The sequence below is a fragment of the Penicillium psychrofluorescens genome, assembly GCF_964197705.1.
Source record: "Penicillium psychrofluorescens genome assembly, chromosome: 4".
In the NCBI taxonomy this organism is placed as follows: domain Eukaryota; kingdom Fungi; phylum Ascomycota; class Eurotiomycetes; order Eurotiales; family Aspergillaceae; genus Penicillium; species Penicillium psychrofluorescens.
The window spans coordinates 1,392,348-1,418,145 of record NC_133442.1 but is presented as its reverse complement, the minus strand read 5'-3'; the positions used below and the strand labels follow the sequence as shown (position 1 = coordinate 1,418,145).

The following is a 25,798-nucleotide window of genomic DNA, read 5'->3' as shown; positions in this document are numbered from 1 at the left end:
CATTCTTTATCTCTCGCCGGTCTCCATCGCTTGGCCCACATCCACCATGGAGAGCTCCTGGGCTGTCTGCCACCAATGCGCCCAGCTCGTGTCCGACGTGCCAGCCCATATCCTACTAGCGGCACTCTCAGCGACAGCTCTGGGACTATTTGCCCTGGTAAGCCCATTTCCGGCTACTCGTGTCGTCTGTCTCTTGCAGGTCGCTAACTGCTCCCTCGTCGGTTTGGAAAACAGTTCTTTCTCTTTCTATCCTTCGTCGCACCCGTTCCCCGAAAGCCCCTACCAGAGGAGGAAAAGTACACGACCCTCGCGAAAGATGGAGCCGTCACCGAACCACAATCGCTACCATGCTGGGTCAAAGCACTAGACGCCGAAAAACAAAAACACGCGCAAGCCGACCGCAGCGCGATGGAACCCGCCGAGCTGTTCGTGTCGGTGGTGGTCCCGGCTTACAACGAGGAAGATCGCCTGACGGGCATGCTGGAAGAGGCTGTGGACTACCTAGAACATATGTACGGGAAGCTAGCCAGTGAAAAAGACAGCAGCGCGGGCGCTGTAGCAACGCGATCGATGCGGAAACGCAAGTCGAACGGACATGCCACGAATGGACATGCCACCAACGGTCACGCCACGGACGCGGTGGCGGATCGGGGTTGGGAGATCCTGATTGTCTCCGATGGGTCTACGGATCATACGGAGGATGTGGCCTTTGGGTTCGCGCGCGACCATCAGTTATCACTGCATCCCAAGGGCTATGCGGGGCCGTGGACTCCCCAGGCGCAAGAGGGTGTCCCGATCCCGCCTGGAACCATTCGCATGGTCAATCTCACGCACAATCGGGGCAAGGGCGGCGCCGTCACGCATGGAATGCGGCATGTTCGAGGTCGGTACGTCGTATTTGCCGATGCGGATGGGGCCAGCAAGTTCACCGATCTTGGGAAGCTCGTCACGGCGTGTCAGGGGATCGAGGATGCAGAGGGCCGTGGCGTGGCTGTCGGGTCGCGGGCGCACATGGTGGGCAGTGAGGCAGTGGTGAAGGTAAGAACAAGAAAGACCCCGGACGAAGGAAAAAGCAGATCGAACTAGGAGGAGCTGACATCGGCTGAAATATAGCGTTCCAAGCTTCGCAATTTCCTCATGCATTCCTTCCATCTGATCCTGTGGCTTATGACGCCGCCTCAGACCGCCATGATCAAGGACACGCAGTGCGGGTTCAAGCTGTTCTCGCGGCCTGCCCTGCCATATATCGTGCCATATATGCACTCCGAGGGCTGGATCTTCGACGTGGAGATGCTGATGCTGGCCGAGTTCGCGCACATTCCTGTGGCCGAGGTGCCCGTGGGCTGGCGAGAGGTCAAGGGGAGCAAGCTGAACGTGCTGTGGGATAGCGTCGGCATGGCCTGGGGATTAGCCGTGCTGCGGGCAGCGTGGTCTCTCGGTGTTTACAAGACTTGAACGGCGGGACTCCATCGGTGCATGCAGTAGTTAGTGGACCGGAGTAGGTAGAACAACAAGGGTTGTTTGGGAGGGTATATCGTTTCCCAGTAGGGAAGTGCCCCGAAACGGCACTCAGGTTGTAGAACCCTTGATACATACATCTGCACGATGATCCCAGGAAGGTGTATCCATTTCGTTTTATTTTGTCTTGATTCGCATCAACAATGAGCGGACACGGAGGGGTAATTCTCCACCGGCTGCCGTTTCCTACAGCGAACGGAATCCCTCGTTGAATCCTATCGATCCTGTCCGGTGTTTCCCCGTTGGGACAACTCATTATGCTACTGCATATCGTGCGGAGATGTTAGCGCTCGACTATCACACATACCTACGTGATATGCTTGCTCATCTTCCTTCACCCTTGCGCCGGGTCTTAGCCTGGTGGTCCAGGCCAGACCGAGGTGTTAATCACTCGATAGGTACGAAACACCATCGGCGAAGGATTCGAACCCCAAGATTAGATCGCCGCCAGGACAGGTCCATTCAGGCCTTTCGCGTGGTAATGGTGGAGTTGCAGGAAGCGGTCCCCTGGTGTTTTCGCCCCAATTTGGCCGGCCTCGACCCTCTGTCGAACCGTTGCGGCGGGCGTCCGCTAATGACAGCGGGATTATTAGGCGATGCTCCCTTATTAATTGGGCAAGAGACTAATGTACTGCATCCGGTTTTCCTTGACTGTGTTGAGTATGAAGGGAGGGGGAAATATACTCCACTGGAGTTATTCACGCGGCCACCACTATCAGACCATTACCCAATGCCCCCTTTTATGCTGCATATCTATTTCCACGGCAGAACAAGCGCGGCCCTAGCTAGGGCACCCGTGGGCACGACCACCACTAATTGGCCATGTGGTAAAACACAGCAGGTGGCAAGCAGGTGCCGATCTTCCAACGTCGTGGAAGATAAAGGACACAAAGGATTGCCGGGCTATCCTCAATCAGACCGACGTCTGCTGCCCACGCCAGTAGTTTCACTCACCCCTGGGTTCCCGCGCACCCAATCAAGCATAGATATGCCGCGTCCTCCATCGCAGGATTTGACTTGCATGATCAGCAAATTTCTCCGGCAGGGTATTCGAGCCTTCATGGCCCGCCCCAGTGAGGGGCCGGTCTTCAATGGTGCATCGCCGGTGCTGGCTTCGTCGTCCGCGGCCCCAAGTTGGTGCTTATCCAAATGAACTTTAGCGTGTAGGGAGGGACCGCTGCCATGTGGCTAACGGAATCGATGCTGCAGAACAAGCGCCATGTGCAAGAAAAGGATGGAGGTCCATGTGCTCACGGCGTTGATGGGCGTTGGCTGTCGATCCTTCTGGTTGAACATATATAGTAGCTCCTGAACAGTCGAATCCTTCGAGGAGATTGGAATTGGAAAACCGTTCACACCCAGCCTTTTAGTATCTACTAATTTTGTTTCCCCTTCTCTCTCATTCGTTTGATATCCAGCTCGCCATCGCGTGGTGGGATAGATCACCCTGGTGATTGCCATTCAGAGTCGTCTTGAGGCTCAGGATCATTACCCTTTGTTTATTTTCAATTGCGGTGCTGGAGTCAAGAACCACCGAAATGTCCGTGGAGAACCACTCCTTCAAGCCCAATGGTTCGCGCTTCCTTCAGCTGCCAATGGAGCTGCGGCTGAAGATCTACGACTACGCGCTCGCCATGCCCAATGAGTACATGGACAAGCCACTGATGGTCGTCCATGACCGCGGCAATGTCTTCACCTCGCGCGGCCGATTCAGGGCCCTGAACATATGTCCCAGCTGGGCGAACGAGGACGGCACCGCGCGCAACCTGATGGCCGCCAACCGCCAGCTCCACGCCGAGACCGAAGACTACCTGTACTCGAAAAACACGCTGTTCTTCCGCAACTCCGTCGACCTGGACAAGCTAGGCGCATTTCTCGACACGCTGAGCGACAACGCCCGCCGCCGCATCCGCAGCGTCGGCTTCGAGGTTTTCTTCTTCGTGCACACCCAGATCGGAGTGCCCAAGCGCACCCTCAAGCAGTACGAGAAGGCCGGCCAGATGCTCGCCTCGCGGCTGCCCCGCCTCCAAAATATCCTCTTCTATCTCGACCCGCGCTTCTACTACCCGTCCGCCTGCGTCGGCGGCGGCGAGCTCGCTGCCCGCGGCGTCCTCGACCTAGCCACCCGCTTCGGACCCCTGCGCAAGGAACTCAGCTTCTACCCGCTGCCGTCCGGCCACCAGCATCTCGCCGATAAGATCCAGAACTTGCCGCTGTGGAGCGACGTCGCCCCTATCGTCCCTAACTACCCGCCTATCCCGGAGGCGCCGTCCACGCTGGAGCCGAGAGACTACGGCTGCATCGACGAGATCCGCAAGGATGTCCACAAGGGTCTCCGCAAGGACTCCCTCGTGTATCGACAATTGTCGTCGCTGGTGTGGTGAATGTGGAGACGGATCTGACGTTTAGGGGTTTGGCTCGGTGGCATAATTATATTTTTTTTGACACTCGACACATCGGCCTGGACCGGCCACGCACCCCTGCAACATGACGTCGGAGGAGATGGCCGGGAGGTCATCCCCGGGGTTTCCCGTATGATGATGAAACATGGAAAAACTTAGGGCATACACGGATATTTGATGGTGCATATAATATGCCCGCTGACTGGCTAAGCGGGAGGGTCATTTGGCGCAGGACTTTTGGCATTTGGGCAAAAGGGCGTTCGTGATTATGCATATTTGTTTACACGGGTGTTGTCGATATATCAAAAAAAGCGATGGATGGATGATAGGACTCAATACCATCGAATGGACATCCCGTCTATACTCCCGTATACATTCTGTTTCTGACGTCATTGCCCGTGACTCGCCAATCACCGGTTCCTTCTTCAGTCGGGTTCGCACCTTTTGGCTTTCACCCTGGTCTTTCCCCTTATCTTCATCCACTGTTGATAGTTCTCTGAACATCGTACCTTATCCAGGTATTCTTATGACCGCCTGCCTGGCTGGTACTGGAAAAAATGCTCCAGCCTCGGCTCGCCCTAACTTGACCAACTCAAAACACCACCTCAATTCCCACCCTTTTCCCCGCGATCCATCATCATCATCGCCCTTCTTCTTCCAAATGTTGCCCTGTTGCGGCCCAACCTAACCTAGCCAACTCCATCATCCGCCAGTTGCTGGTGACCGCGTGGCAGCCCTGCAAATGCTGGTGACAGCTTACAACACGCGCCCTGATTGACCGCTTTGGTTCCTGCTGGATCGGACTCCACTGACGGTCTCGACCTTCTCGGGCTTGCTTAGAGACACTCCGTCGTTGCTGGCACCTATTCCTCTTTACACCGTATATTTTTACTCTCTGCTATCGTCCGCCCCGGCAAGATCCACCGTCTCTACCGCGTGATCAGCTCGATAGATTTATTATAAACACATATTTCCCCACGGGCGGGCCATTGTGCGACCCTTCAACATGAAACCCTCCGCTCGAACCCTGCCTGAAGGCCATGGCAGCCTCTACAAGGAAGTACGCTTCTCTCCGACAGCGACACCGCTACGCCGCACGAGATCGGTCGCCGGCAGCAATCCCTCCACGAGCACACAATTCTCGAATAACCCCCCCACATCACCCGCCTTCGAGGCGTCCTATATGGACCAGTCGCGAGCTCTCCTCGAAAGCCAGCGGGCGAACTTCGAAGCAGAGAGGGGACTCTTTGCGCAGGAAAGACAGCTGTGGGAGAAGGAGCGGCGGGTCTTGAGATCGAGGATTGTTGAATTGGAGTTGTTGCTAAAGGGCCAAGGGGTTGCGGTGGCTACATCGGCCCTCGCCTCCTCTTCTCGACCGGCGTTCGGCACCCCACAGTATAATGGGACGACAGGAACGCTGGAAGGTGGTGTGGCCCTCGCCTCGGCGCAGGTGTGGGAAGGGTCGAGCCCGGGCGGTCGACCTACCCGGGTGTTCTTGGAAGCAGAGGCCCCAGACCCAAGCCACCTGCCGCCGATCCTCGAAGGGACGAGTAACAATCCGCCCTCCCTTGATGCGGCACTCTCTTCGCAGTTCCGTGCCAATGATCTCTCTGGCCTGAGCGTCATCCCAGTGCCAATCGAAAAGCTTGACAGCAGGCTAGACGGGATTACGCTCAAATCGACCGCCTTGCCACCTGGGGTCGTGGCGCGGGTGATCACTCCGCCATCCCCATCGCCCCTTGAGACTACGTCTGCACCCGCGACCGCCCTTTCTCCGGATTCTGCAAGGTCGAGCGTCGAGCGTCGAAACAGTCTCAAACTGAAGCTCTCCGAGCTGGGTCCTTCCACTGAGAACTTGGTGAGGGATGCCGGCCACACCCCAATGGTAGTCATCGAAAGCGACCTCAGCCAGCGATCCACCCAAGAAGCTTCCCCTACCGAGAAGCCGGAGAAGGAGGATCAGAAGTCTGAGGAGGCGGAGGTTCTTCTGGAGGGCGAGGAGGCGCCTCTTGCGCCCACGGTTACCAAAGCCACGCAGCCTGTAGAGAATTCGGATTCTTATTTCCCCGATCTGCCCGACGACCCATCCCTCAAAGGGCCGCTTGGTCTCACCAATGACGAAAAAACGGATAACAGCTTCCTCACAGAACTCGATCAAAAGCTCCTGGATCAGGCGAGGCGGATCCTCTCCACTTCGTCAGGGTCGAGCGACGACCGGAATGAAACTGATCCGGATGACTTTGCCAGCCAGGGTGAGGCGGAACCGGAGATCAAGTTCAAGAACTCGACCAATTTTGGCACTGCCTTTGGACGATCGAACTGCCGTGAAATCTAAGAAAATCCATTCCTTCGGACATACGTGATCTGTCGACCTTTGGACGCGTTTTTGCTTTCTGCCTGATTCCCCTATGCGTCCGAGGGAGACGCTTGACGAGATAATGCGATACAATTTTTCTTCTTCTCAATACCCAATTGTCTTTCTTTCTGTTCTGAATAATAGGGGGGAGATTTACCCCTACAACTTCCTATTGTCGTTGATATTGGAAAATGCCTTGCGTGTGATGTGTATACACTTGCAGTGGATCTAACCCGCCGAACCAATCCGATTGCGCCAGTCTCCTACCGTGGGGATCTTGGTGTCCGATAGTCCCGCGATCTCCCTTGCATCTTCCACTGCACTCCACGTGGAATTGCTTTGCTTCTCGCCCTAGTTTGCACCGCGCGCGCAAATCCCGACTCTAAATCTAACAATGACTGCGTCCATGCTAATCCCCGTTGAGGCTCGTGCATAAACTTCGGATCGACGTCTACCTAGTCCTGTTTCTTTCTTCCCAATGCACAACACAGGAGTACATACATCCCGAGATGATGCCTCTCACGCCGCCTGTCCTCCTGGTTTCCTTGCTGATCCGCCGGCCCTTGTGGCTGCCATATAGGAGAGCCACCAAGGACTAGCCTGTTGCCTTGCAGCATCCTGGTTCCAGGCTCGGCCCTTGGATGGTCACGTACGGCTTCCTCTTGTGATACGTACTTCGTCCGAAAGGAAAAAAACTACATAAAGGCCCTCGAGTTCGGCCCCCTCCAGCTCTTCTTGTTTCTTCATCACATTCAGCATCCGACAATCAACAGACAGTCACTCGTTCTCCTCCTGTCCTTAATCTTTGTCTATTCTTGGAGCTCGCTCCCCATCAACGGTCTTTTACTTACGCATACTTCTATATCTCTCATTCCATTCCTTTGCTCACCCGCCATTCCATTCCGATACAATGTCTCCTTCTAACATGAACCGCTCGGCGCTCCTGTGTCTTCTTCTGGCCGTTGGCCCCGCCGCTGTCCTGTCCGCTCCTCAGGTAAGATCCAAGCCTCTCAATTTATATACAACACGAACTAACTTCCAGACCCAGGGCCTCGCCATGCCCGGCTCTACTGGCTCCAGCGGCACGGGCTCTAGCCTGATCCCCGGCCTTGGTGGCAGCTCCGGCAGCACGAGCCCGACGACCGGCAACACCACCCCGGCGACTGGCAACTCCGAAGAAGACGCCGGCAGCGGCTTCAGCGTCGGCATCCCCGGCGGCCCAGGCGTGCACTTCGGTGCGGGCGTCCACAAGGTCCAGAACGGCCCCTGCGGCCCTGGCTACAACGAGGCCAAGCACGCCGGCAGTGGCTTCCGCGTTGGAATCCCCGGTGGCCCGGGCGTTTCCTTCGGCGCCCACGCCGACGAGGCTCACGAGGCTATTCCGTGCGCGCAGCCGCAGCCTTCGGCCGTCATTGTTGCTCCCATCGTCGTCCCCTCCACCACCCCTGCGCCGGCCTACATCGCGCCCGCCGCGCCCGCCGCACCCGCCGCACCCGCCGCGCCTGCCAATGTCGCGCCCTCTGCGCCGGCCTACGTCGCACCCTCCGCGCCCATCCACTCTACCCCGCTGATCTCGCACCCTGCGCCGTCTGCTAAGCCCTCCCTGCCCGCGTACAACGCCGGCTCGTCGCTTGTGCCGGGCTCTGGCGTCCTAGCTGTCGCTCTTCCCATCCTTCTGGGCCTGTTCTAAACAATCCTGAACATTTATAAAACAACAAAACATGGCGTGGTTGGCTCGCGTGGAGAGAAAGACCTTTTTCTTTTTGTCAGATGCTTATTGCTTGGTTGCTTGTGACGATATCATCTTGTTGTCTTGTCGACGTATGATTTTCTTCTACATGTCTCCCTTTTCTTGTTTAGGGTTTGTGTTTGTTTGTGACTTCTCACTTCTTTCTTCTGTCTACTTTTACTTTTTAATGTTCGCCGCGATCTCTCGCTGGTCGACTACAGATACCTGTTCGGAGCCTGTGTATGAGGGCTATGCTTTTTTTTTTTTTGGGAGAGAAAGTTGGATCATTGAAATAGGGCGTCCGGGCGTGCGCGTGCACATTCGGTCTTGATTTACTTTTACATTTTTTCTTGCATTCATTAGGTTTATACATGTTCTTCATCAGCCTAGTGACAAATTATCTTTGATGTTTACATTCGACACAGTCGTGAATCTTCTCCTGCCCTTTCCTCACTTTCCTTTGCCCGTCGAATCGACTACAGTCTCGACCCAGTTGTATTGCCAGGTACGGAACAAACCCAACATCCATACTTCGAGAGCGTGTAATGACCAGGGGCTCGTCGAGGTAAGATGAGGGGTAGACGCTAAGACACGTCAAATAATATTCGCGTCTATCCCTCGCATCAAACCTGGGGAAAGACGATCTCCCGCGTTCTGGGTGGGTTGACGGTGATCGACGGACGCGGGGGATATGATATGCACGAAAGGAATAGTGCCATGTCATGTTCTTTTCTTTCTTTCTCTACAATGTGACAGGTCTATGCAGGAAGCAGAAGAGAAGGTCTTTATACTGACTGTGCTTTACTTCCACAAGTCCGGCAGCAAGTCTTTCGAGTCAAATGAGAGCAAAAGCAGGCAAGTTGTGTAACATCGAAGATAAACAGTTCGAGTGTTGCCACGCAGTAATCAAAAGGAAAAGAAGAAACAGAGATAGCAGCCAGAATAAAAGAAAGATCAACGCCAGGTCATGTCATGTCATATCATGCAGATCGATCACATACTTCCCCAAAATCAAAATCTTGAACTGGAAATTTAAAAAAAAACCCCCCCAACGAAAAGAAAAAGTCTTATACTCCCATGGTGAAATCATGCTCAATGCCGGGTGTCACGCTGGCGATGAACTTGAGAAAGACAACCAGGTACTGATCCACGCGGATAGCAACCTGCTCCTCCTCGTCACGCTGGAGAACCTCCCACTCATCGCCACCCGTCTGGGGCTGTTGCTGCTCACCCAGGGACAAGGCATTCGTGTCATCGACTAGACCCTCCAAACCACTACTCCCCGCCGCGCGCAGGACGCGATCTGCCTCTTCGCGCGACTGGGTTTGCTTCAGCTTTTCGCGGCGGAGTTTGAGCGCCGCGTCTGCGCGGTCGAGAAGGGTTTTCATGACGGAGGCATGCCGGCATGGGTGGACTGTGGCCATCTTCACGCTGCCATCGAACCAGGGAAAGTCTTCTAGCGTCACGGTCTTGTCCTTGTAGTCACCAACGATGTCTTCCATCATCAAGTGTGGTGGGAGGGGTTCCGATGGTGACAGGTACCCAGACAGATAGAGGCGCGGCGTGCGGTAGAAGTTCGAGTATGTGATATAGAGGGTGTAGGTGCGAAGAGGTCTAGAAGAGCGTGCGTACCTCAGTGAGTGTGATGGGACGGGATGAAATGGGAGGTCACTTACTGCGTCGTGCCCGAGCCTCCAGCGGGTTCCCGGATGATAGCCTCATCGTCATCGTCATCATCTTCCATATCAGGGATCTCGTCCTCGTCCTCTTGCTCGCCCAGATTCCCAGATTCGTTGAGGGTGCGCACATCCCGGATATTGGCCGCCTGGTCCCCGGCCAGATCACGCCCGCCGCCGGTCCGGAGCCAGCCATCCTCATCGCCACCAGCGGCACCCTCCTGCTCTTCGGTCCCACCGGAGAGCATGTCCCGCACGATCTCATCGTCCTGGCCGGCATCGCCCGCGAAGTTGTCGTTCAGCCGTCGGTGGCACGGCACCCCGCGCGTTACGAGAAACTGTTTCCCCGCGGGCAGGTAGGATACTCGCTTGGCTTCGGACGAGGCGTCGGCCCAGGACCAGGTGGGGAACTTGTAGACGAGGTAGTCGCCTGCCAGGACGAACTCTTCTGGGGTGATTTGGCCGGTGGAGCGGAAGGTGGATGTGCGGGAGACCGGGGCTAGACGGTCTCGCCAGGTGGATAGTGTGGAATGCAGGATATTCATGATGGTGGCGGTATAAGAGTGTAGGAATAACTCATCGATGTGGGAGTTGACAAAAGACAAACGGTGGAAGTGAAGCAGGAGGGGGAGCTCACGCGGGGCGATCATGTGCTTATCAGTGACATAACCAGAGGGCGTGGTATGTGTAGTTTGTGTATATGGTATCATGTCTATTATTCTATTATTCTATTAGGAGTTATTTTCTGATTTCAGATTCCACCTCTTCAACCACCATCGGAATGCCCTGATCCCGCCACCGCTCCCTCTCCGAGCGCATAAAGCCCTCCGTACTCTTCATAGCCACAACCAGAAACCCAAGCTCCTCGCGGTCAACATCAAAAACCTCCCACCACTCGCCATCGACCAGCTTCACGCCTTCTTCACGCGACGCCAGATAGATAGCCGCTACTGCCAATGCATTCGGCTGATGCGTGACGTACAGGAGTTGCGGCGAGAGCAGCGAGGCGTTCAGATGTTGGATCACCCGCCGGGACACGGCCGGCCGCGCTGCGCCCAGCGTTTGGAGATAGGTCAGCGCGATAGTATGTGGGAGCGCGACATGTGTGTCGAAGCCCAGGGTGCGGAGGATGACGGATTCGATGCGGAGGAGGACCAGGCGCGCGGACTGGTAGCCGCCTTCGGAGAGGATGTAGGTTTCTGGTGCGGGTGGTTGGGCTGGGGTCCCGCGCGGATTCACGAACCAGAGCGGAGAGGCATCGCGGGAGAGGAGAAGGTGGTAGACGTTGAGTACGGAGCGAGGGGAGGTCGGTTGGAAGGAGAGCTTGGCTGTGAGGTAGAGTGCGGCGGCGGAGACATCCTGGAATCGGGCGTTAGTGTGAATCCTATCGATAAGAAGATCGCATTTTACCTTGACAGAATAAATGCGCAGGCTGCCCCCGTCTGCTCCCAACCAGAACCGGGTGAAGGTCACGATCGCTTGGGCGATGACGTCCTGCGACAGGCGCAACAGCACGCCGGCGGTTTGGGTGAGCTGGGCCCCGGCGCAGCGAATGGAGGTCTCGAGGTCGGAGGGAACGCCATCGAGGGACGATGATGAATTGGAAAGCTGATCCGGGGTGGCGAGGGCGTTGGATAGATGCTTCAACCCTGTCGTGGGTGCCATGGCTGATCGGTAGAAAGAGAACGTGGGAGTTGCTTGAATGTGGAGTCTTTCTTCAGCCACCACGATTTCACCGTTAATCATCCGATTCCAGCCTCTCCTTTATTTTTTGTTTTTCCTTGATCTCCCCCGATCGGCCGTACATACATATTTTGACATCTTCTGTACATTCCAATATTATTGTGTCCCACATTCCCCTTCTCTCACGCAGGATGACCACCCCTTCGTCTCCTCGGCCTGTCAGCCTACATTCCGATGAAGCTCCCCGGCAGCCTTGCCCAACGGCCCCTGTTACATCCTTGGCCCCAGAGGCAATCCCTTCTGGACCTTCTCTAGATAGTACCCGTTATTTCCAGAGTCTCCCGTCTCGACACCGTCGAGTGAACACCGAATACATTTCCCGAGCACCTCTATTCGAACAGGGGCTGGACGCGACCTTGGAAGATCAAGCCGCCAACAGTCCTTTCCCACCACTCTCCTGGACAGACACCCTCAACAAACGGAAAGCGAGAGTCTTGTCGGACTGGTTTCAGGGGAAGTCCGAGTCGGTGGATTTGGGAAACATCAAGCTGCGCGCCGAGGGGATCACCCCGGACCCGACCACAACCATGGACGCTACCCGTCTCACCCCGAGCTCGACGCTTCCATCTCGAAAAAAGTCGGTCTCTCCCACGCGTCGGTTCTCATTCTTTGGCCTGCGCCGACCAGCAGAGGTCAAGCCAGGGCTCCCAGCGCCCGTGGACGATGAATTCCTCAACCTCGATATTGACGAGGCCCTCGCACCGGACGCAAACCTGGCAAGCAGCGAGCCTTCATTAAACTCCCTGCGGGACCAGGCCGACTCGGTGCTCCGGCGGATGCAAGAGGCCTACAAGCAGCGCACATTCTCCTTGCACCAGGCCCTCATTGACAAGAATGAGAAGCAGGAGGAACTCGTCGAGACCCGCTCGCTGGTCGAGCATTTGAGGATGCAGCTGGATGGGATGGCCGCCAAGGCCCTGGAGCAGGAGAAAGCCATGCAGGCCATGGCTGAGGAACTGGAGGAGGAGAGACGTCTCCGGCAACAACAAGACCAACAAGAAGACGCTTCGCCGAACACCACACGGACACGGACACGGTCCACCGACGACGACATTCCTTCCATTGCCCTTCAAACCCCTCAGCGCGGCGGGAAACGCGCCAGCCACGGTACCTTCACGAGCGACTCCGGGTTCGAGTCGGGGGACAATGAGAGTGTCGCCGACAGTATCTTCTCTCAACGCGAGGGGATCGAATCTCCGCCTTCTACGCTCGTGGCACCGTCGCCGAATATCTCGCAGATTGCTCTGTCTACACCTAAACCTGTCACATCCACGGCTGCACCAGCTCCAGCCCCGGCACCGGCACCGGCACCAACCCTAACCCCAACCCCCGCACGCACCTCGACCTACGACCGCGTGAAAGGATATGCATCGACGCGACTCGGGGGGTTGTCTGGCTACTCATCTCAGTGTGGCATTTGTCACGGCGTTCCCGCCTCCGAGGCCTGGAGTGTCATGGGGGTGCTCAAGGACGAGAACCGGGGTCTGAAGACGCGGTTAGGCGAACTCGAGCTGGTGATTGATGACTGTTTGAGCATGGTTGGGCCCTGAGCAGGACTCAGATAGAGTATACCCGATAGTTAGAGCATCCTCGTTAGCAACTCATGAATTGGCTGCATTTTGGTCATTTCTATACTAGATCGTAGTGTGGGGATAGCTCCCTTCCGAGTTCGTTAGGGCCCCAGGCCCCCGACGGTGGACTGGCGCCGGGGTCTGTCTGTCTGGAGAATGGTAGTCCATCCTGGTGGTCCATGGGAATTCGTCCATCTGTCCTGTCTACGATCATCGATGGGGTTGAGTCACCCATCGTTCATGATGGTGCAGGGTGTCCAGAGGGCAGGCGAACAAGTGTCCTTAGCGCCGACCGGAAAAAGTGGCCACGAACAACTTCCCTTCCCTTCCTCTCTCTTTCCCCCCAACTCTTCCCCAACCTTTCCCTCCCACATTCCCTTCCTTCCCCTTCCCCTTCTCTTCAATTCCTTCCTCTCCTTTTGCTGGTATCTCCAGCATCTTCCTCCCCCTTTTTTTTCTCTTGTTTTGTCGCATTGAGGGAGGACTGTCACCATGAGCGGCCGTGAGTTTCCCCCCAGCCCTGTTGTCGCACCCACCGCACACGCGATCGCGACCATGCATCGTTTGGGGCCCAGCTCAATGCTAACAACACTCGCCAGTTCGCTTCCTTGATTTGATCAAGCCCTTCACGCCCCTCCTCCCGGAGGTGGCAGCTCCTGAGACCAAGGTGCCCTTCAACCAGAAGTTGATGTGGACGGGTGTACGTTGTGTTTTCTGGCGCGGAAAAATACTCGCGGGACTGACGCATTGCAGTTGACTCTCCTGATCTTCTTGGTCATGAGCCAGATGCCGCTATATGGCATTGTCTCCTCCGACACCTCCGACCCCCTGTACTGGCTTCGCATGATGCTGGCCTCCAACCGGGGAACCCTGATGGAGCTGGGTATCACCCCTATCATCTCCTCCGGCATGGTGTTCCAGGTATGTCATCACCCAATTCGTGAGTTGGCATGTACTCATAACCTGTTTCTCGCTAGCTCCTGGCCGGTACCCACCTCATCGATGTCAACCTGGACCTCAAGACCGATCGTGAGCTGTACCAGACTGCTCAGAAGCTGTTTGCCATCATCATCTCGTTCGGCCAAGCCTGTGTCTACGTCCTGACTGGCCTCTACGGCCAGCCCAGTGATCTGGGTGCTGGTATCTGTGTTCTCCTGATTGTTCAGCTGGTGGTGGCTGGTCTGGTGGCCATCCTGCTGGATGAGCTGCTCCAGAAGGGCTACGGTCTCGGCAGCGGTATCTCGCTCTTCATTGCCACCAACATCTGCGAGTCGATTGTCTGGAAGGCCTTCTCCCCCACGACCATCAACACCGGCCGTGGCCCCGAGTTCGAGGGCGCCATCATCGCTCTGTTCCACCTGCTCCTGACCTGGCCCGACAAGCAGCGTGCCCTGTACGAGGCCTTCTACCGCCAGAACCTGCCCAATGTGATGAACCTGCTGGCAACCCTGGCTGTCTTCGCCGCGGTCATCTACCTGCAAGGCTTCCGTGTGGAGATTCCCGTCAAGTCCTCGCGCCAGCGTGGCATGCGCGGCTCCTACCCCGTCCGCCTCTTCTACACCTCGAACATGCCCATCATGCTCCAGTCCGCGCTGTCCTCCAACGTCTTCCTGATCAGCCAGATGCTGTACTCGCGCTTCTCGGACAACCTGCTGGTCAAGCTTCTCGGAGTTTGGGAGCCCCGTGAGGGCTCTGCCCAGCTCTACGCTTCGTCGGGCATTGCCTACTACATGTCGCCCCCGCTGAACTTCAAGGAGGCCGTCCTGGACCCCATCCACACGGCCATCTACCTCAGCTTCATGCTGGTTGCCTGTGCCCTCTTCTCCAAGACCTGGATTGAGGTCTCGGGCTCCGCTCCCCGTGACGTGGCCAAGCAGCTCAAGGATCAGGGCCTGGTCATGTCCGGCCACCGTGAGCAGAGCATGTACAAGGAGCTCAAGCGCATCATCCCCACCGCCGCCGCCTTCGGTGGTGCCTGCATTGGTGCTTTGTCTGTTGCTTCCGACCTCCTCGGAGCTCTGGGTAGCGGCACGGGTATTCTGCTCGCTGTCACGTAAGTTTTTCTCCTCATATCTTCTAGACACCAGACACTAACTGTCCTTCCAGCATCATCTACGGATACTTCGAAATTGCTGCCCGCGAGGGTGACATCGGCTCGGGCCTGAAGGGTCTGGTGCCCGGCAGCTAAACGGATCAAAAGACCTGCTTCTATTTCCACAAACAGCATGCCGAAGAGACTGCTCCGCTGCAGTTCCTTCGCAATGTCTTCGTTTCGTGTTTGTTTTTTTGTTCCTTCGTCTTTTAACTTTTCCTCCCGCCCTTCGCTTGGCTGATGCCGTTTGGGGTGACCGGATTGGTATTGGTATGCTGTTTGTTGTTGGCTGGCCTGGAGAAAGATGATCTTCTCCGGCTGGTGGATTAGCATTAGCGCCAACAGCATGTCCACACGCTCTTCCCTGCATTTTCGACGGACCGGTGTATGAGTACTTCGCACGGGCAAGTGGTACTGTGTGGTTTGGTAGTGACGGTGAGGGTCTGGTGGGAGGCAGGCGTTCAGTGAAGGTCTCTTGTCTCCGCTAGGTTCGAGAGCGCCGCCCTGTTCAGCAGGGAGTCCTGTAATCATATATTTTCAAAAAGCCAAAATAAATCTACTTTGCCGTGATTCTGTCCTGGACTGCTACCTTCCGCCTGTGACAGGTAGGTATACAATGATATGCTTTTTATTGTCAGTACATGCTTTCGTTCTATATGCCGAACTTTTCCCTTCAACCCGTAGCCTCAAACCTGTCCGGGTTATTCTCCAGACCAAGATCACGTCCGGTAATCCCCATTGATAGTCACATACTCGTGACTAAAATCACAAAACCAATACACCGCATCCTCGCCACCACATCCATCAGCACCCTTCTCCCCTCCACCGAGATCAATCTCGATCTCCAAGTCCTCATTCTGGAGAATCGCACTCGCGCGCTCCTCATCCACCATCTCAGGCTCCCCACCCACCAGCAGCCGGAGTGGGGGACTGCCATCAACAGGCCTGAAACTAACCGACGTCCGCTCAGGCACGACAACCCCGTCGCGCACGCCCTGCGAGTATCCCACCGCGCACAGGATCCGGCCCCAGTTGGCGTCGCGGCCATACAGCGCTGTCTTGACGAGCGGGCTGCGCGCGATGGTCGAGGCGATTGCTCGCGCGGAGTCGTAGTCCGAGCTGTTGCGCACGCGCACGGTTACGAACTTGGTCGCGCCTTCACCGTCGCGGACGACGAGCTGGGAGAGATCTTGGGCAAAGGAGGTGAGTACTTTCTGGAGGGCGCTGTAGTCGGCGCTTGGTTGCGCAGACGATGATGCGGGTGCTTGGACTGTCTCGCCGCCGGCGGCGCCGTTGGCTAGCACGGCGACGGTGTCGTTCGTGCTCGTGTCGCCGTCGATGGAGATCGAGTTGAAGGAGCGCGAGACTGCGTGTTTCAGGAGGGACTGCAGGGCCGCGGGCGAGACGGCGGCGTCCGTGCAGAGCACGCCTAGCAAAGTGGCCATGTTGGGGTGGATCATCCCGGCGCCTTTGGTCATGCCTGCTAGGCGGTAAGTGCGCTCTGGCGCGGAGGGGAGCGTGAATGTGCGCGAGATGAGCTTTGGGAAGGTGTCCGTGGTGCAGATGGCGCGCGCGGTGGTCAGCCAGGCCTCGTGGGTTGAGGCGAGGTTGGCGTGTGCTGTGGGGATGCCGTCGAGGATCTTGGAGATGGGGAGTCTGTACTCATAATCCGTCAGTCAATTGTTCTCTCTTTCTTCTTTTTGAGGAAGGATAGAACCCACCGCTGTCCAATGACGCCTGTACTCATCACCAACGAACTATCTCCTTCCACCCCACTACACTCGTCCACCTTCCTCCCCATCGAGACCGCATCCTCCATTCCTCCCTTCCCCGTTACCGCATTCGCGCACCCAGCATTGATCACCACAGCCCGGATGCCCTCTCCCATCCGACTGCGCAGCGTCTCCCGACTAACCTGCACCGGCGCCGCCTGGAACTTGTTGGTGGTGAAGACTGCCGCAGCGGAGCAGGGCGTCTCGGAGGCAATGAGTGCCAGGTCCGGGAAGCGGGTGTTGGATGCCTTGACCCCGACGTGAGTGCCCGAGACCAAGAAGCCTTGAGGGTAGGTGCCTGTTGTGGGGATGTAGCGCTGCTTCGAGGCCGGGATGGCCTTGTCGGCGGGTGCGGAGTAGCTCCGCACTTGGGTTTTGATGAGGCGGGCAAAGGAGGCTGCCATTGTGGTAGAGGAGGGGTGGCCGGCCATTGTCGAGGGAGGAGAGGAACCGCTGGGGGTTCAATGGCGGCGTTATTCCCGGTGGACAAGGAATCGGTGAGTCACGAAGGATGAGAGGATTGAATGGATTCAGATCGCGGGCTTATCTGGGGGTCACGTGGATCTCCATTTATTCGTTCCTGGATAAAACACTCAGTTTCTGTGGATTATGAGAATAGCCGAATATTATTACTATGGTCAATAATTATAAACCAATAGTGGACAACATTTGAAGCTGTTGTTGCGGCTGATGATTAGTGGAGTCGGTGAAACCAATCGGTTCGTTGATCGATCAACACATCAACACATCAACACAACTTGACTCGAGTAACTCACTGAATGAACTGCACCCTACCTGGCACATTCTACCCCCCGGATCGATCGCTCCACCAGTCCACCCTCCACTGGCCAGATCAGCTCTGAGACGCCTGCCAGGCACCCGCCCCTCCCTTGCGTCGCTCCCCCTGCACACATTCTCCGGATCGGACTGATGGTATTGTTGACTCCCTTCCCTTCTGACCTTTCTGTCCTCTGACTCGCCCGCCACCATGAAGCGCAAACGTTCAGATTCCGGTCTAGAAGAGGACCACCCGGCCGCCTCAACCCCGAAGAGGCCGCGGCGGACCGCTCTGGTGCCGGCCAATGGCGCCCTGAACGGCGCGCCCAACGGCGACGCCCCCTACGAACTCCCACCATCTCAAGGACAGTCGACACCTAAGAAGGCCAATGGTGCAGCAGCGACGCCATTAAAAGAGTCTGGCCTGAAGACGCCTACCCACAAATCCAAGGCTCGGGGACTGTTTGCTACGCCTACAAAACCAAAGTCTGCCACCGCCGCTCCGACGCCCTCCCGCGTTAGAAATGCAGACCGGTCTGCAAAGAAGAAGAGCGCACGGGTCCTTTTCGAGCCGGACGAGGACGGAGAATGGGATGGTTCTGAGCGGCTTGCAGAGGAGATTCTTCAGGACGATGACGACGACGACGAGCCAGAGGTAGACCAGGCCGTGGAGAGCGTCGAGGCCAGAGAGGATTCGGCAGAACAACCACCCGAAAAGGAGAAAAAGGGCCCGAAGCGTCGCGCGGGACGACCCAAGGGCGCAAAGAATAAACGGTCCCCAACGCCCGAGGGCGAGCTGCCGGCCCATGAGCGGTATTTCTTCCAGAACCGTGCTGGTCCCATGAAGACATCCAACACGACCCTCAACAAAGTGCCGCTGTTGACACACGAGGAGTATTTTGAGAAACTGAGACAGTACCGCGACCCTTGCAGGGATGAAAAGGACTATCTACGTGCACTGCACCACCGGTCCTTCCCGCAGTGGGCCTTTGAGCTCGAGGAAGGGTTTAACATCTGCTTGTTTGGATACGGCTCGAAGAGAAAACTTGTGGAGCAGTTCGCCGACTGGATCTATCAACGTGGCGCCCAGTCTCCTCCGGCGATCGTTATTGTCAATGGCTACACACCCGGCATCTCGATCCGGTCGATATTTGCAACCATCGCCTCCGCCGTGATGGGTGATGACCTGCCTTCCAAGCTCGGTGCCCAGCCAACCGAGGTGCTGGAGCTGCTCCAATCGGTGCTCAAGTCTCGTCCGGCAGAAGACCCGGTGACCGTGCTGATCAACTCGGTCGACGCACCACCGCTCCGGCGCGCAACGAACCAAGCCCTCCTCGCGCGTCTGGCTGCCACTCCGGGCATCCGCATTCTCGTGACGGCCGACACGCCCAATTTCCCGCTCATGTGGGACATCAGCCTGCGCGACCAGTTCAACCTCGTCTTCCACGACTGCACGACCTTCGCCCCCTTCACCACAGAAACGGACATTGTCGAAGAAGTCCATGCGCTGCTAGGCCGAAAGGGCCGCCGCGTCGGCGGCAAAGAGGGCGTTGGCTTCGTGCTGAAGAGTCTTCCGGAGAATGCGCGGAATCTATACCGCCTCCTGCTCACCGAATTGCTCTCGGTGAGTGACGAAGATGGGCACGTATCGGACGACGAGTCTCCCGCGGATGCAGCAGCGGACCTCAAGCAACACAACGAGACAGGCATCGAGTTCCGCATGCTCTACCAGAAGGCGACGGAGGAGTTCATCGCCTCGTCCGAGATGATGTTCCGGACATTGTTGAAGGAGTTCCACGATCACCAGATGATCACTTCGCGCATGGATGCGAGCGGCATGGAGATCCTGGGCGTGCCCCTGTCCCGCGATGAGATGGAGGGCGTGCTGGAGGACCTGGTTCTGGCCTAGGACGAGACGGGACGGGACTGGACTACCGACAAAGAGAATTTCATGATACCCCCTGTAATTTTATCCACTTCCTCTACCTATATTATACTTATGTTACAAAACTCTTCCGCATCTTAAAACTGCGCAAACGCAGCCAGCGCCATCACCGTCCCGAACGTCATCTTGAACGGCCGGTTTGCCGACATCGCGCGCCCCAGGTCGACATTCTTGACGTACTTTTGCATACGGTTGATGGGGAGGATATTGTATCCCTTGGAGGCAGCCCACTGCAAAGTAATTACGACGTTAGTTTTCAAGTCAGCACATCACGCACAACCTTCCCCTCCCCCGTCTGGACTGGTGGTGTTGGATACCTCAACAAGAACAATCCCCATCCCCAAAACAACAACCAACACCCTCGAAAACGCACGGAGCCCAACACCCGCCACAAGCCCCAACACGCTCCCCAAACTAGCCTGGCGCATCGTCTGCGCGGAAAAGAATCCCGTAGATGTAGATGACCGCGTAGTACCGCCCTGCTGCTGCAAGATGGGGTCGTTGGCATGTACGGCCCAGCTGTTGTCCGGATTTGTCTGGGAGTCGGACCGGAAGAACGACGGGGTGTACTGGCATTGCATCGGTGCGGCGCGGAAGGGGGACTGCGGGTGGAGGTGTAGGGCTGCTGCGGTGGAGAGACCAATGGAGAGGCCGAGGCCGAGGCGGACCGTTGAGGGGAGAAGCATTGTGTTGGTGTGGTTTATCGATAGATGGAAGGGAATGAAGTAGTAGTCGGTAGGTGAGAGCTTCTGTCCCTGTAGTTCGATAACAGCCTGACGTCATTTGAACCATTCGCAGCCGGAGGAACGATAATCCTCGTACTGTAATCGGCTGTATTTTCGACGCGGGAAAGTCGGCGGGAAACTCTAATGCGAGAGGAACGAGAACGAGGGGCACCGGCCCTGATTGGCGGCAGAAATTATTGGCGGGGAAGGTTAATGTTGGCTATCTTCGTGGTTGACTCACTGTCTCTCTCTCTTCTTTCTTCATCTTCACTTCCCTTCCCTGTTTCTTTCTTTTCTTCCTTTCTTCCGCCCTCTCCCTTCTCGTCGTCCTCGATATCCATCACAATGGCTGCTACCAATGGCACCCCCGCCAACGACTTCACCGTCAAGGCCGGCCTAGCCCAGATGTTGAAGGGTGGCGTGATTATGGATGTGGTCAATGCCGAGCAGGTGGGTGACTCAATGCATTGGATGGAGTTTCCAGGCTAACGTTGTGACTCTTCCCAGGCCCGCATCGCCGAAGAAGCCGGTGCCGCCGCCGTCATGGCGCTCGAACGTGTCCCCGCCGATATCCGTGTCCAGGGCGGCGTGGCGCGCATGTCCGACCCGAGCATGATCAAGGAGATCATGGAGGCTGTGACCATCCCCGTGATGGCCAAGGCTCGCATTGGCCACTTTGTTGAGTGCCAGGTGGGTGATCCGAGGAGTGGAAATTGAAAGAGGAGAGATCACCGACCAAGGACTAACACGGCGGGCAACGACACAGATCCTCGAGGCCATCGGCGTCGACTACATCGACGAGTCGGAAGTCCTCACCCCAGCGGACGACGTCTACCATGTCACCAAGACCGGCTTCAAGGCCCCCTTCGTCTGCGGATGCCGCAACCTCGGCGAAGCCCTCCGCCGCATCTCCGAAGGCGCCGCCATGATCCGCACAAAGGGTGAAGCGGGCACAGGCGACGTCGTCGAAGCGGTGAAGCACATGCGCACTGTGAACGCGCAGATCTCCCGCGCGCGCGGCATCCTGCTCGCGAGCGAGGACCCCGAGCCCGAGCTGCGGGCCTTTGCGCGCGAGATCGAGGCCCCCTACGAGCTTGTTCGCGAGTGTGCGGAGAAGGGCCGGCTGCCCGTTGTCAACTTTGCTGCTGGTGGTGTGGCTACCCCTGCTGATGCGGCACTGATGATGCAGCTGGGTTGCGACGGAGTCTTTGTGGGATCGGGCATCTTCAAGTCGGGCGATGCGAAGAAGCGCGCTCGGGCTATTGTCCAGGCTGTTACACACTATAAGGATGCCAAGATGCTGGCGGAGGTCAGCCAGGGGTTGGGTGAGGCCATGGTCGGTATTAATGTGAAGTCGATGGCGGAGGGAGATAAATTGGCGGGTCGCGGTTGGTAGATCTAAAAGTTCCAGGGTTCTTTGTATATGACTGAGGATTGAATGGCAATATACTGTCTGTAGATACTATGTCCCGTGTTCATGTTCTCTTTAAAGTCCCTTGTCTTTGAGATGTGAATGGCATTATCCGCCTCCAAATACCAGGCCTCGCCACTCTCGCTGGCGGGTATACCATATCTACTTCGTCCAGAGTTCATGTCCTTCTCGGCGATCTGATAGGTGCCAGACACCGAGATCATCGGATCGCCGAAGGCGGCAGCCGGGCGATGACTGGATCCTGTATTGTGCATGTATGTAAGATACGACTGTAATTGTGCCTGAGGCTGACACGAACCACAATCTTATCAGCAAGTGGAGAGCTCTGTCCTCTTCTAGGCTCCATCACATCAACATCAACATCCACCGTCTACTATATACGCATAATGGCCACCCCCAACTCCCAATCCACAAACAGCACCTCCCAACCAACAACCTCCTTCCCCTTCCTCCCACCAGGCGATGACCATGCCACAAATACAACCACAGACCCTCCCAGTCACAATGACGAAACCACCACTCCAACCACATCCAACACCAACACAACGAATACCCTCCAGGAAACCCTAACAGCCCTCCTGAACCACCTCCCCTCCCAAGCAACCGCTCTCCTCTCCACCACCCTCACTCTCTGGGAACGCTACCCGCGCCTCTCAACCTTCCTCCTAAGCCAAACCCTCTGCGCAAGCTTCCCGCTCCTTCTCTTCGTCGTCGGTGCCACCGTGACCACGCTAACCGCCGCACTGATCGCGCTGATCGTCTTTGTCGATCTGTCGCAGCTGATCCTAATTCCGTCCCTGCTTATGTCTTCGGTATTTGCAACGGTGCTCTGGGCTTGGGGGTGGGCCGTGTTTATTGGAGGGAAATGGGTGCTGAAGCTTTGTTCTGGGGATGGGAATGGGGGGCAGGATGGGGGGCGGGTGGAGTGGTGGGGGGAGTGGGGGGAGGATGAGGAGGGTCGGGATAAGGAGAAAGAGAAGGAGAAGGGGAGGGATTATGTGAAGGAGTTTAAGGAGACGGTGCAGCGGGAGGAGAAGGAGAGGGAAATGCAAAGAAACACAGAAAAGGAGAAGGGTGTTACTGTTGATCTTGGTAATGGGACGCTCAAGAGTGTGCTGGAGGGTATCCCTGAGAAAGATATCGGCTGGCCGAGTGAAAAGTTAAGAACTTGATTTAGTCTTTATGGATTGTCGCGCTTACACTCCCACATCCACGGACAGCAGGTGGAGGGCCTGTTACTTTTCGCCTACACTGAGGTCTACTTCACCTTTCGTGCTAGCGGATCTATCAATAATATAGCTCTTCCTCTACTCACCTTCATTTGCTCTACCATGACGAACAAAGAATAGTAGGCGAGAGTCATTAAGCGTTATATGAACTATACGAGCCTCACAGAACGAATACATACCAAACAGCGCGAGGCTAGCCGCGTTGCATTCCTTCTTGGTGCGGAAACCTCGCACGACGTGACGCGCTTATTTCTTCTTCCCTTTTTTAATCGACTTCCATTCGATACCGAGTGTGCTGACTGCGACCAGACATGTCAGACCTAATGCAATATAGAAAACGTCCACAAGCGCCCCGTTATAGGCGACCAGGACCTGATCTCGAAATTTGGCTGGGACCGCATTAATGAGGCCAAGCGCACCACTACCCAGCAGCTTGTTGGGGTCAAACCCCGGCACTTGGATAGCCAGATTGTTGGCCAGTCGGTTCCGGAACACATTTTGCGCAATGGATAGGATGACGATACCGCCAAACTGCTGCGTAAAGCTCAACAGAACCAGTGCCGTGGGCACCATGGAGTCGTGCAGAACGGTCTGGACGGCGATGAAGGGCGGTTGGAAAGCTAGGCCGATGCCGATCCCATAGATGATCTGATAAGAGATCCACTCTCCGGCACTGGTGTCAGGCCGGAGGGTAGTTATGAGCCCGCTTCCCACCGCCATGAGAACGCTACCGAAAATCAAGACCGGATTGTAGTAGCCGATATAACTCGTCAAAGGACCGCCGGCTAGTGCGCTAATGGCCAATGTCACGGCCAAGGGCAGGTACATGAGACCAGATCCAAAGGTGCTTGCGCCGCGCACGGCTTGGAAGTAAAAAGGTAACTGGTCACGAGTCAGCACTGCACTTTCCTAGTGCAAAGAGGATGGACTGCAGCTTACGTAGTACGCAATCACTGCGAGATGCGAGAAATTGCAAAAGGTGATGAGGCTAGCAAAAGCGACAGATCGCTGACGCAGCATCTTCAGTGGGACCATGCTGCCGTCTCCAGCCCTGTACTCCACGATCAGAAATATAGCAAGGAGCACCGCAGCAATTGCGAGCAGGAGGATGATTCGCCAATTGGACCAGGAGTATGCCATTCCTGCCCACGCCAAGGCCAGGACCAAGCAGAGAGTCATCGGTATGTTGATGGCGAAACCTGTCCAGTCGATGCGCTTCAGCCCATCCATGCTGCTGAGGTGTGCATTCTCGGGTCGACGGATGTGACCGATGCTAAAGAAGACCAGTACAATAATGGCAGCGCCAATCGGGATGATGATGTAGAAGCTGACCCTCCATGTCGAGTAATGGGCTATACTTCCACTGATGAAAGGACCAAAGGCCAGAGCTATACACTCTACGCCGCCGGAGATTGCAGAATAGATAGGCCGGTGCTCGAGGGAGGTCGTATGTGCGACGATACTAGAGACAATGAATTAATATCACCTAGGTCGTCCTGATCGAGGTATATCGTTAGAGGGCTCACATGTTCGTGCCCGCTAGTATACCCGCTGATCCCAGACCGCTCAGTGCACGTCCGACGATGAATGCCGGGGATGTTGGAGCTGTGGCAGATAGTACGGAGCCAATAATGAAGACAAATAGTGACGCCATGTAGAGTGTCTTCATCGAATAAAAGGAGTACAGTTGTCCATAAACCAGCATTGTCGCAGATTCTGCGAGCAGGCTTTTTGGAAAAATGTCAGCTGGGAAAACTCGTCTTGCACTTGTCTCGGAGAACCTACTATGCTATTTGATACCACCCAACGTCGCTGAGAGCGTGGAATTGATCGGTGATGACCGGAGTCAATGTCGCGATGCAGCTGGTATCCTACGGTTGACCATTAGCTTGGACATATCTCTTGCGACATACCGGTACTCACATAACCAATAAAGAAGCTTCCAAGAAGGATGCATGTAAACAAAAGGGCGAATCTGATGCCCTTGGGGCCCTGGATGCTTTCTGGCTTTTCGTTGGCTTGCGCGGCCACAGATCCGGATTCTGCATCAGCCGTGGCCTTTTCTTGCGAGAGATTGAGCGTTTTTCCAGGCTCATCAAATTCACCGGCATGCTGTGGCTCCATCCCAAACGCATCAGTCTCGGCGTCGACAATGGTCTGCGACGTTCTCGAGTCCATTTTGGGCGCTAATACGGCACGACTACTACGAAAGAAGTGGTATCGTCTCGAGGGTAAAATGCTTTATCATTTTGCTTAGACTAGCTTTGCAATTCCGTGGGTTTTATACTATAGCGAAAGCGCGGCGCAGCATTCGGAGCGGCTCGAGCGTGCTCGGGCATGGCTGCATTCTGAGTCCGAACCCTGCATTTAATTCGCGGCAATAATACGGCTTAGGAAGTAAGTTCAGAGGTGCGGAGGTCCTACCTCCTGCTCGATAAGGCATAGTTCTAAAGAAATCGGCGTGGAGTCTACTCCGACAATCTAGATCCGAGCATTTGATATCGGAACACTAAGCCGCATATGGATTAGTACTCCGACCACCTCCGACAGCCCGGGTCAGCACATCTAATTGTCAACAGGGTGATAGATAAATCTTTTGCGATCCTCTTCTGCATGCAAAGCCCTCCAAGATTTGTATTATCGGTAATGGAACCTCCTCACCTCTCGTCATGACCGACAGAGTTCGCCGCAATGGCCAGCCTTCGTCGTGTGAGCCTTGCTGACGGTCGAAGCTTCGTTGCGATCATGGAAGGCCACATTGTACTCGTTGCGTACGCCGCAACTTTCAACGACAGTGTTATTACCATCCATCGCCGATGACACGAAACACA

At 56.1% G+C, this 25,798-nt stretch overlaps 15 protein-coding genes across 15 annotated transcripts; 9 read left to right on the top strand and 6 right to left on the bottom strand.

Annotated features, from left to right (window-relative positions):
* Window positions 1-46: 46 nt before the first annotated feature.
* PFLUO_LOCUS6262 (dolichyl-phosphate beta-glucosyltransferase) lies at window positions 47-1,455 on the top strand (the record flags this gene model as incomplete). Its single annotated transcript, XM_073783790.1, has 3 exons — window positions 47-157; window positions 235-1,038; window positions 1,114-1,455. The coding sequence occupies 3 exons, from the start codon at window positions 47-49 to the stop codon at window positions 1,453-1,455; spliced, it is 1,257 nt and encodes a 418-aa protein (XP_073640309.1).
* Window positions 1,456-3,056: 1,601 nt separating this feature from the next.
* Window positions 3,057-3,902, top strand: PFLUO_LOCUS6261 (uncharacterized protein; the record flags this gene model as incomplete). The annotated part of the gene is made up of 1 exon (XM_073783788.1): window positions 3,057-3,902. One exon carries the CDS (start codon window positions 3,057-3,059, stop codon window positions 3,900-3,902), a length of 846 nt encoding a protein of 281 aa, XP_073640308.1.
* A 1,024-nt stretch (window positions 3,903-4,926) lies between these two features.
* Window positions 4,927-6,255, top strand: PFLUO_LOCUS6260 (uncharacterized protein; the record flags this gene model as incomplete). Its single annotated transcript, XM_073783787.1, has 1 exon — window positions 4,927-6,255. One exon carries the CDS (start codon window positions 4,927-4,929, stop codon window positions 6,253-6,255), a length of 1,329 nt encoding a protein of 442 aa, XP_073640307.1.
* A 931-nt stretch (window positions 6,256-7,186) lies between these two features.
* On the top strand, window positions 7,187-7,966 carry PFLUO_LOCUS6259 (uncharacterized protein; the record flags this gene model as incomplete). Its single annotated transcript, XM_073783786.1, has 2 exons — window positions 7,187-7,270; window positions 7,319-7,966. 2 exons carry the CDS (start codon window positions 7,187-7,189, stop codon window positions 7,964-7,966), a joined length of 732 nt encoding a protein of 243 aa, XP_073640306.1.
* A 1,106-nt stretch (window positions 7,967-9,072) lies between these two features.
* On the bottom strand, window positions 9,073-10,226 carry PFLUO_LOCUS6258 (E2-like enzyme; the record flags this gene model as incomplete). Its single annotated transcript, XM_073783785.1, has 2 exons — window positions 9,073-9,619; window positions 9,682-10,226. 2 exons carry the CDS (start codon window positions 10,224-10,226, stop codon window positions 9,073-9,075), a joined length of 1,092 nt encoding a protein of 363 aa, XP_073640305.1.
* Window positions 10,227-10,419: 193 nt separating this feature from the next.
* Window positions 10,420-11,346, bottom strand: PFLUO_LOCUS6257 (uncharacterized protein; the record flags this gene model as incomplete). The annotated part of the gene is made up of 2 exons (XM_073783784.1): window positions 10,420-11,040; window positions 11,092-11,346. 2 exons carry the CDS (start codon window positions 11,344-11,346, stop codon window positions 10,420-10,422), a joined length of 876 nt encoding a protein of 291 aa, XP_073640304.1.
* Window positions 11,347-11,555: 209 nt separating this feature from the next.
* Window positions 11,556-12,974, top strand: PFLUO_LOCUS6256 (uncharacterized protein; the record flags this gene model as incomplete). The annotated part of the gene is made up of 1 exon (XM_073783783.1): window positions 11,556-12,974. The coding sequence occupies one exon, from the start codon at window positions 11,556-11,558 to the stop codon at window positions 12,972-12,974; it is 1,419 nt and encodes a 472-aa protein (XP_073640303.1).
* Window positions 12,975-13,487: 513 nt separating this feature from the next.
* PFLUO_LOCUS6255 (translocon subunit) lies at window positions 13,488-15,183 on the top strand (the record flags this gene model as incomplete). The annotated part of the gene is made up of 5 exons (XM_073783782.1): window positions 13,488-13,497; window positions 13,595-13,695; window positions 13,749-13,916; window positions 13,973-15,048; window positions 15,102-15,183. 5 exons carry the CDS (start codon window positions 13,488-13,490, stop codon window positions 15,181-15,183), a joined length of 1,437 nt encoding a protein of 478 aa, XP_073640302.1.
* A 623-nt stretch (window positions 15,184-15,806) lies between these two features.
* Window positions 15,807-17,263, bottom strand: PFLUO_LOCUS6254 (glutamate N-acetyltransferase; the record flags this gene model as incomplete). The annotated part of the gene is made up of 2 exons (XM_073783781.1): window positions 15,807-16,743; window positions 16,809-17,263. 2 exons carry the CDS (start codon window positions 17,261-17,263, stop codon window positions 15,807-15,809), a joined length of 1,392 nt encoding a protein of 463 aa, XP_073640301.1.
* Window positions 17,264-17,847: 584 nt separating this feature from the next.
* On the top strand, window positions 17,848-19,545 carry PFLUO_LOCUS6253 (Origin recognition complex subunit 2; the record flags this gene model as incomplete). The annotated part of the gene is made up of 1 exon (XM_073783780.1): window positions 17,848-19,545. The coding sequence occupies one exon, from the start codon at window positions 17,848-17,850 to the stop codon at window positions 19,543-19,545; it is 1,698 nt and encodes a 565-aa protein (XP_073640300.1).
* A 113-nt stretch (window positions 19,546-19,658) lies between these two features.
* Window positions 19,659-20,267, bottom strand: PFLUO_LOCUS6252 (uncharacterized protein; the record flags this gene model as incomplete). The annotated part of the gene is made up of 2 exons (XM_073783779.1): window positions 19,659-19,811; window positions 19,899-20,267. 2 exons carry the CDS (start codon window positions 20,265-20,267, stop codon window positions 19,659-19,661), a joined length of 522 nt encoding a protein of 173 aa, XP_073640299.1.
* Window positions 20,268-20,651: 384 nt separating this feature from the next.
* Window positions 20,652-21,702, top strand: PFLUO_LOCUS6251 (Pyridoxal 5'-phosphate synthase subunit snz1; the record flags this gene model as incomplete). Its single annotated transcript, XM_073783776.1, has 3 exons — window positions 20,652-20,756; window positions 20,814-20,996; window positions 21,073-21,702. The coding sequence occupies 3 exons, from the start codon at window positions 20,652-20,654 to the stop codon at window positions 21,700-21,702; spliced, it is 918 nt and encodes a 305-aa protein (XP_073640298.1).
* Window positions 21,703-22,124: 422 nt separating this feature from the next.
* Window positions 22,125-22,910, top strand: PFLUO_LOCUS6250 (uncharacterized protein; the record flags this gene model as incomplete). The annotated part of the gene is made up of 1 exon (XM_073783775.1): window positions 22,125-22,910. One exon carries the CDS (start codon window positions 22,125-22,127, stop codon window positions 22,908-22,910), a length of 786 nt encoding a protein of 261 aa, XP_073640297.1.
* A 303-nt stretch (window positions 22,911-23,213) lies between these two features.
* On the bottom strand, window positions 23,214-23,987 carry PFLUO_LOCUS6249 (uncharacterized protein; the record flags this gene model as incomplete). The annotated part of the gene is made up of 2 exons (XM_073783774.1): window positions 23,214-23,830; window positions 23,981-23,987. 2 exons carry the CDS (start codon window positions 23,985-23,987, stop codon window positions 23,214-23,216), a joined length of 624 nt encoding a protein of 207 aa, XP_073640296.1.
* Window positions 23,988-24,751: 764 nt separating this feature from the next.
* PFLUO_LOCUS6248 (uncharacterized protein) lies at window positions 24,752-25,145 on the bottom strand (the record flags this gene model as incomplete). The annotated part of the gene is made up of 2 exons (XM_073783773.1): window positions 24,752-24,838; window positions 24,891-25,145. 2 exons carry the CDS (start codon window positions 25,143-25,145, stop codon window positions 24,752-24,754), a joined length of 342 nt encoding a protein of 113 aa, XP_073640295.1.
* Between the last annotated feature and the right edge of the window lie 653 nt (window positions 25,146-25,798).